The 9,663-nt window shown below is 33.1% G+C and overlaps 1 protein-coding gene across 1 annotated transcript in view; it reads right to left on the bottom strand.

Moving 5' to 3' along the window:
• LOC131934588 (uncharacterized) overlaps positions 1–4,473 on the bottom strand; it is a 5,633-nt gene extending 1,160 nt beyond the window's left edge. Inside the window, exons 1-4 of the mRNA XM_059290648.1 lie at positions 4,423–4,473; positions 3,976–4,039; positions 3,743–3,874; positions 129–254 (exon numbers count right to left, since the gene is read on the bottom strand). Coding sequence (XP_059146631.1) covers positions 129–254; positions 3,743–3,874; positions 3,976–4,039; positions 4,423–4,425 — 325 coding nt within the window. The 5' untranslated portion in view covers positions 4,426–4,473. The remainder of the gene's footprint in view (positions 1–128; positions 255–3,742; positions 3,875–3,975; positions 4,040–4,422) is intronic.
• Positions 4,474–9,663: the final 5,190 nt, after the last annotated feature.

The following is a 9,663-nucleotide window of genomic DNA, read 5'->3' as shown; positions in this document are numbered from 1 at the left end:
TGTGTTTGAAGTAGTTAATATATAAATAAGTCACTTCATCTGCCCTATGTATCTTGGGCACCAACGGGAAAAGATGATGATGAAAGGTTGACGTCTAACCATATTCCACTGAGCGGTATCTTACTTACCGGCAACCGCCAAATCTACTGAGAATAGGGTATTTTCGTTTTCCTTTTTCATAGAACAACTGTAAGTAGAACAGGAATTCTCAAACTGTGTTCCTGTTTTGTAGCAGACCCCGTTTACATCGCAAGCTGCAAGGTTAGAACTTACATTATACATTTAACAAATTTAAGCCGGCAAAGGCAAAACCTGCTGAAGATCATTTACATACAAATTACAATCGGACGCATAGGTTTATATATATAGCTTAATAATTTAATTTCGTTAAAAATTATATAATGAACACCGGTCAGTGGCTTAGCCATGATCGTCTCATTTATATATATATATATATATATATATATATATATATATATATATATATATATATATATATATATATATATATATATATATATATATATATATATATATATATATATATATATATATATATTAGTTAGTTAATTAAATTAATAATTTTAACCATTCCTTAAGGGCATGGGCGGGTGATGAGTACCAACTTTCTTATTTCCAAGTCTAAAGATGTAATACTTGGCTAATAGTTATAACTCAAAGAGTTAAGCATAAAAATATTTTTTTTTATTTTTTAAATCTTGCGTTGCCATGGTGACGGCGGCCATATTGGATTTTATTGACGATTTTTAAATGGAAATAACTCAAAAATGGTTTGTACAAATTTCATGAAAACTTAATATAGTCTGCAGACACATGTGTTTAAGACTTCTGATAGATTACATTTTCAAAAAAGAAAATAGTTTTTTTTTTACTTTTTTTTTTCAAACATCACTGTAAAAATTTCATTATTTCGTCCAATTTTTTCACTATTTCAACAACAAAAAATTTTTTTTTACAAAAATTCCAAAAGTGTTCTATCAGTTTTATTTGAACATATATAAAGAGTAACTGGAGCAAATTTAGTTCAGTTCTGATAATTATTAACAAAGTTATTTCAACAATTGTACAAAAAAACATCAAACTGAGAAAAACGCAAAAAACTAACAAAAAGTTGCAAAAAATGAAAATTTATCGCTGTATGTCACTAAAATCGACCACATTTATAGCCTGAAGTTTGGTGCTGCTGAATATATTCCTTCTGAGCTTGTTCGGCTGTTAGTTTTATTTTTTTCTGGCGCTCTTTGTTTTACCTAGAGTTGTAGTAAAGCTGTTGTCATGGCGTCTTTTTTCGCGTCCTTCACTGAGTCTTCGACTATGGTTTCCTTCTTTTGACAGCAATGCCATAGCATGCCTGGGCCCAAAATTGAATTATGCTATCGCAGAAACAGAAGTATATTTTGCATGGTCTCATGTCTAAAGCCAATTATGATAAGACGATGTCTTTGTTTATTGTGAAAGGCCTTGTTCTGGATTCTTTTGCAGTTGTATACTTACGGTTTACAACATTTTTATTACTGCCACACCATGCTTGAAGCAAACCCTTTACACTTTTTTCATCAATAGTAGCCACTACATCACATGTATTGATAACATCAAGAAGCAAATCACAGTCGACAATAATTCTGCATGGCTGTGGTTTACAATTAGTACTACCAGTACGAGATGTAACAGTGCTTTCTTCTGTCTGTAAAAACTGTGTCTTACATTGCCGCAGTTTCTTAGTAAATGTGCATATTACATCTGCACCAGTGCTTGTCTGAATAGTGCTAGATTGAGTGGAGGTAGCTGCAATCAGTTGCATTCGGACGTGTCCTAGCTTTAGTAAATTAGTTAGATGTGTGTAGTGTATCTATTTTTAGCGAGTGTTTTGTTCTACGCATTATCGAAAGAGAAACAAATTAAATCGCCTCACTGCTTATGATAATTCACACAAACTAATCTAAACTGTTAATAGTATATTTAATTGAAATAATTATATGTTAAAATAATGTAAGTATTTTACAGAAGCTTAGAGAAACAAAACTAGATCAAACTTAGCAACGCGCTGAAACTAAGGGAATGTTTACTTACGAAGCGAAACGACCAATCGCTAACTAGCTTCCGCCGCCGTATGCCAATGAAAAAATTGAGGTCAAAAATTTGCATACCGGAAAAACCCGACTGAGTAAAATAAACAACTTTATGACGTAGAAAAATAATCACATTAAAATAGGTATTTTGATTGGTCATTTAATTTTAGAACAAATAAAGAAAGGAGGTCACGGCCTTTCCATTGATATGAAACACATTAGGTTTCCGCGAAGCCTAATAGTACTTTTCTAGGTCGAAACATTGCTATTTTTACTAAAAAATTAAACAAAAGACCCTGTACACACTACATTGAACCCGGTTTTTCATAATTAAATACTAATTTTAGGGTCATAACAATGTCATTTTTAGATTCAACGATGGTTATTCTGTATAGATCAAGTAAAAGTGGGAAATCGATGATTTAGTGGATTTATGACGAAAAGTACACCCGCCCATGCCCTTGTATATCATGAGACAGAAAATCAAACAAAAATATGCTTTAACTAATTTTGGGCAAGATATAATCGTGTTTTAAAAACGTTAATATCTCATGTATACTTTTTTAATAAAATTCTTACTTATACCCGCAAAAAATTTTGAAAGAAGTAATGTCTAGCAAGCCGTTCTAAAATAATAATATAATAATAATTAAGAGAAGAAATTGTTTATTAACGTGCTTTGTACAAAAGTATTAACATTAAATTGCAATACGGGTGATAAGTCATGGAAGAGGTTTGTAGGTTAAAATAGCTATTTTTTTGTCAATGCACTAGTGTGTGTTAGCTACTAAAGAACAATCACTGATGTAGTAGATATTATTAAAAAAAAAACATTAGTCTATCAAGATACAAAGAACATAATTGTGTTGTTTTTCTTCGGATTTTGAGACCCTAAATGAAATTACACACACACACAATTTCACCCCCACCCCCTGTATTGCGGAATTTGGCGGCATAGTACTTTTAGTACATTTACATGTTTCGCAAATGTACGTCACCGATTAGTACCGGGTAGTGGTTCTCAACTCCATCCATTCACCACTGTCCTGATACTTTCGATTTATTACCTTACCCAGCGTTTACCTAGGTATGACATTTATGTCTCTCTAAACAAATACCGCCCATCGCATTTTGGGGGTGAGGTAGGGGGGGGGGGGGATAACCAACTCAGTGTTAGTTTTTAGATGGCCGTTCTAAACATACATAAACAATTATACAAATATACTGATTTAAAAAATATTTAGATAGAATACAGTGGAATTATGACAATAAATTCAGAGGAGTCCGCGGTAGACCCCCTAATTCTGTTTTTTTTTAATTAATCGCCGCATTAAATCACATTTGAAATAATATTACACTACATGAAATAAGCTACACCAATGTTTAGTATCGAATTAATTAATTGGTTAATTAATTTAATTAATTACTTAAATAAGTAAATATATTAATTAATAAATAAATAAATATATACCAAACAAATAAGAAAAAATAAGCTAAAATAAAAAAATAAACAATTAAATAAATAAGAAAATGAACAAACGTATGATCAAACAAATAAATTAATCAGTGAATCAATCATTCAAGAAATACATCAATCAATGATATAAAGTAAGCCGCATCATAACTTACCTCGCTATCACATCATAACTTACCCCCTTCAACCAAAGTGATTGTTCCATCGTTATTACATTTGTATTTTAAACAATTAGAAACTTTAAAAGTTTCCCCGGTTTTGTAAAACTTCTCGTCGACATAACATCCCACAACTGTTCCAACGACATATCCTAAAACAACATTTCTTTTTAAAATCCAAAACTATAATGCATGTGATGTTGAAAACATGTTTACACTTGACTTTTAAGACATCGCTATCTAAATTGCTTACCATTCAAAACATCAAACTTAATAAACACAACAGCAAAAACGCCAAGCATGAAAACTCCGGAAACCTGCAGGTAAAGTAGAGTTTGTGTATTCAAACGATTGAACCTGCCATTTTGTTAAACCTTAGATTTGCTGCCTAAGACAATTGGACATCTGTTTATATACTGATCTGCCTAACGTAACATTGAATGCACAAAACACATTGATTAACTTACTAGCTTTACTTATTAATCGCACTGAACCAAATTTACTAAATTCCTATCATATTGCTGTTAGCTTACAGAAAATTATGCATTTTGCTAAATATAGTATGGAACATGAATGTGAAGATCCATTAGTGCAATTAGACCGTCATCTTTGATGCGTAACATTCAGATTCAAGTTTATTATACATGTATCCTTTTTATTAAATTTATACTTGGTATTCAGAAAACTGTATTTGACGTACCATTTTCTTGTTGAGATGTCATGAACTGAGCAGCAGGAATGTGGCAAGCTGAGACAGCAACTTGTTTTATAGGAGAAATACAATGCACTCCACTGATGGCATCCAAAGGCGGATTGACCAGAGGTCGGAATACACAGGTTAGGGGGGGGGGGGGGGTGACTATGATTTCAAATGTATGTTAAATTAAATGTTAAACTACAAGGGTCGACGTGGTCGAGTCGGTAACGTTTATGATTCAATGAAGGGTAACTTCGTTCAATGAATGGTAACTTCGTTCAATGAATGGTAACTTCGTTCAATGAATGGTAACTTCAATCAATGAAATGAATGGTAACTTCTTCAATGAAATGAATGGTAACTTCTTCAATGAAATGAATGGTAACTGTTTTTAATAATGGTAACTTCGTTCAATGAATGGTAACTTCTTTCAATGAATGGTAACTTCGTTTGATGAGTGATAACTTCGTTCAATGAATGGTAACTTCATTCAATGAATGGTATCTTCGTTCAGTCAATAGTAATTAATTAATGGTAACTTTTTTGCCAGTGAAGAAAAGAGCTTTACCCAACTGAAAACTCCGAACTAACTCTTATCTCTATTACGCCTCTGATTCAATATCTACAAATGTCCACGTAGAATAGCTTAAAAACCTCCAAGCTAATCTCATAGACATGTCTCTTAGACCTGTATCCATATACATGCTGGTAGCTAACATACACAATTTTTATATTGTGCTTTAAACTGTGTTTACAATAATGTATTCTCAAAATTAAAAAAAAAACATATTCTTAATGTGTGATATATTTATACGGGTAACACAACACGAGTTCAGCCAGTGAATATCTGTAAGTATTGATACATTGGATACGGGTTCTGTTTTAAGCCATGGAATGCTACAATAGTACAAGATATGAGTTCTGCTGGTCGGGTGTTTAAGCTGTCGTTACATGCGGGAAAGAAGAGTTTAACTGGGATTTATTTATCCCACCATAACGAACCGCTTTTTGTTGCTTTTTATATTTACAACAATTGCATTTTAATTCATAACTGACATTATAGTTTTTACTTTTCTTTAAATTATATGTATACGTACAGCGGCGGTAAGTTAGCATACACATCGGTGGGGCCAGTTACTATTTATAGGAACTATTTTACATTAACGTTCAGTAGGATTTTGTACAGGAATGATACACAAGTTTTATTAAACTCTTTATAATAACATTAAACAGGCACCAAGGATCTACTTTTAGACGGATCAGATAATTAATATATATATGATATCATTTAACAGGCACCAATGGTATATTTTTAGACGGATCACATATTTATCTGGCTATAGTTTTTTTATGATACCATAACAGATGATAACAGAGCTGGAATGTACGCTTGATCAAACGCAGCAACGGTGAGCTAGGAAACAAACCTTTGAAAGCCATGATATCATGGGCTTCAAGGGGCTCTGTTGGGCGCCAACATATCAACACCTCAGGACGCCCCTTGTCCAAGTTCATTGTCGATTGTTGTAGCCAAAGTTGCTTGGTTGAAATTATGAAGTGGCCATAGTTAAGAAAGTTTTCGAAGCATGTGGACAGTAAGTCAGCTAAAGTACAGTTCACCTGTTTCTGTTTTTGCATTTAAAAGGGTGATATAGTCAGCACTATGCCCAGCTGCCTTTTATGCCCCTAACGTTTGTCAGGTGACCATCAGGGTTAACTTAGAGGCGTCCAATGGACTCGAAATCAAAACTTGAACTCGTGACCTTCGGGCTATCGGTCAAACGCTCTACCATTTGACCACGTCATCCCATTATGTTTGTGCTAGTTGACCCTGCTACACATTGACTAATGATTTCTGTAGTGTGACATCTCTAATTACATTTTACCTCGGTAGCCCTTACAATTTTTCTTCTAAGAGTTGTTGAAATGTATATCCTGACGTGCTCAATTCTTTCTTGTTGTACGACGTCACAAAAGATTATTTGCATTGATCAATGCCTGAGTTTTAACGACGAAACAATTTTATTTTTTCATTTATTTCAAACAAGTTGGTGATGTCTAGCATGCAAGTATATGTCGCTTCAACTTTTAGGGTCCACACACAAGGCGAGTCTGTTTCTGCCTTTTACGACTAGAACATCTTTTATATGGATCCCATTGCTTCCCATTGGAAACATTCGCATTCGTCTACTTTGTGGTAATCATTACCCATGCCCGGTTATTCTGCAAGTTTAAAGATTTTCTAATATTTGATATACTCAAGTGTCGAGTTATTTTCACAATAGCTCAAGCATTTAAAAGATTCATTCCCATGTTTGATAGGTTACTTGTTGAAAGATTTTTTTCCAGAAGTTGAAAACAAATGCGGTGTAATGATTCCGGAGAAGTAACAGGGAAAAGATATAGAGGCCAAATTGCACTACAGGAATTGGTGTTAGGAAAGATAATGGTACTGTTGTGTCAACTAGTGTAAAAGTTGGAGACAAAATAAAGAAATTCAAAAGAAAGAAAATGGATATATTAACTTGCAAAAAAGGACAGGATGTATAAACATTTACTATTTCATTCAGCAATAGAGAATTTAATTTTTAATTTTTTAATAGCACTTAATTTTCTTTAACAAACTCTATCCATAAACCAAAACCATATACCAAAACCCAATCGTAACCCTAATAGAAATCATAACACCATCTTTAATTTTTTTTTTTTTAAACGTAACCATCTGGTGAATAAGGACCTCTTACTCTCTGCCTGTATGACATATAAGTATTTTATCTAATGATTAGAGAATGTATGAAGCATATCGTGATAGGAGTTTTCTGTTGAACATAATATGTCGAGTAACTAAAAAAATTATCTGAAGTTTAGTATATCAAGTTACATCTATGTTACAAAATCTAATTTTATTTTAACATTAATGCTCTAAAGAGTGAGTTTTTTCGCCATAAATTAGAAAAAAAATTTCTCTGAAAAATTAACATGTCATTGTGAAGAACTTAATGTCCCATTATATAAAGAAACCTGGAGTGATCTCCCCTAAACTTTCTCGAATATTCTTATATAAAGTAATAGGGCATGGTAACTCGAGCTATGGACATGATTTTTAATCCATCTTTAATTACTTAAACTTTTTAAAATAGTATATAATCTCGTAGAAAAATGAACTGCACAACAAGTGAACGCAAAAAAATATGTATAAGGGTGCGGAATATTACTAGTACTTACTCAAAAAATTACTCACGTTAAATGCTTTTGAAAAATTGAAAGTAGAAAAAGTTCCACTACGGGTTATCGGAAATCGTTCAAAAGCTGATACTGGTCTATGATTTTGATATAGTACTTATATATTAAATTTCATCAACCTAGCTGTAACGGTACTCAATTTATCTTGTTTACAGACACACACACACATACTCACACACATACACACAGACATATTGACAAGATTGCAAAACTATGTTTTTTCGACTCAGGGAGGAGTAAAACGTCGAAAAATCTAATTTTTTTCATGATTACAAGACTTTCTCTATACTTCGTATATACGAGAAAGTAAATAGACCGAATATATTATTGTACCGTCACATTTTATCCATCTGGAGGGCATGGGTTATGAGCAATAGTTTTCCCATATGGTAGAGTGTTTTACCGAGGTCCATGCTACACACTAGCCAGGTGTACAGAGCATAAGTACCCTACTATTCCTTTGAAAATTCATCTGTTTTTCATTTTTTTTTTAATTTCAATGTTTATATAATGCATTGGTTCTCTCGCTTTTAACGAATTTTTAGGTTTTCCTGAAGGGAACAAAAAAATTTCAAGTTTTTTACGCCCCCCCCCCCACACACACCCTATCTCCCCACCCCCGTTATCGTTGCTAGGATCTCACAGAGCGGCGTAGGAGCCTGACGATGAGATATTTTTAACGTGTAGGCTTATATCAGTAGGTGGTTTTTCACGAACATTTACAAAGGTTGTATATTTAAATATGAATGGTTAGTTTAAATCCCTTTAACAACTTTCCCCAGATATAAAACTTTTTTTAAAACGTTTTTCTTAACTCAGCTTCGCGTTTGTTTGTTTGTTTGGTTGTTTGGATGTTTGTTGTTAAAATTGACATCGAAAATTAGCCCACTTCTGATTGCTCTAGAGACCTGAAATTTGGCATGCATGCTACTTTCGCCTAACAATTTCAGATGCAATCATAAAAACTAGCAATTAGTGACCGTAATTAGCTTAATTTAATTACGCCCCAAGGACCATAAAATTGAGGACATGATTTCTAAAGATACCGACAAGACTTTAGGCCTATTGACACAGTTACTTCGGCCCCAATCGATGTGAGCGCGCTGGCCGTGATCGTATAGTGGTTAGTACTTCGCGTTGTGGCCGCGACAACCCAGGTTCGAATCCTGGTCGCTCAAGATTTTTAGTCCGTGTATTTATAAACACTTTTTTAAAAACCACGTTTTTCATGTATAGCAACGGACTAAAAAGGAGAAAATAAAATACTTAAAAAAACTTTTTAAAAAACCACGTTTTTTATGTGTAGCAACGGACTAAAAAGGAGAACGGACACGGTAACACATTGTTAACGGTGACACGGTTGGTACGCTGGGCATGCTAAAATATACATAAACACGTTTTTCCTTAACTCAGCTTCGCGTTTATTTGTTTGTTTATGGGAGATTTGATCACGTGATTCGTGAGTAGATCTCCACGCCAGCAACGTAAATTACACCCTTTCTCTGTTTAAAGCGTATCGGTCGCTCAAGATTTTTTTAGTCCGTGTATTTAAAAACACTTAGTCAAGTCATACTTAATCAAGTGATTAGATAAAGTAGACAATAAACTATATAAAAAACTTTTTAAAAACCACGTTTTTCATGTGTAGCAACGGACTAAAAAGGAGAAAATAAAATACTTAAAAAAAAACTTTTTAAAAAAACACGTTTTTCTTGTGGACTAAAAAGTAGAAAATAACTATTTACATACATTTGATGACAAAAAACGTGGGTCGGGCAGATGGGTCGGGAAATTTGATGGTGAACGTACCCACGTTTTTTGTCATCAAATGTATGTAAATAGTTATTTTCTACTTTTTAGTCCACAAGAAAAACGTGTTTTTTTAAAAAGTTTTTTTTTAAGTATTTTATTTTCTCCTTTTTAGTCCGTTGCTACACATGAAAAACGTGGTTTTTAAAAAGTTTTTTATATAGTTTATTTTAACACGTTTTTATTAACTCA

This window comes from Physella acuta, unplaced genomic scaffold, assembly GCF_028476545.2.
Source record: "Physella acuta isolate Inbredline_101_S28 unplaced genomic scaffold, ASM2847654v3 ptg000112l, whole genome shotgun sequence".
NCBI lineage: Eukaryota > Metazoa > Mollusca > Gastropoda > Physidae > Physella > Physella acuta.
Note: the sequence above shows the minus strand (reverse complement) of the source record. Positions and strands in the feature narration are given on the sequence as shown.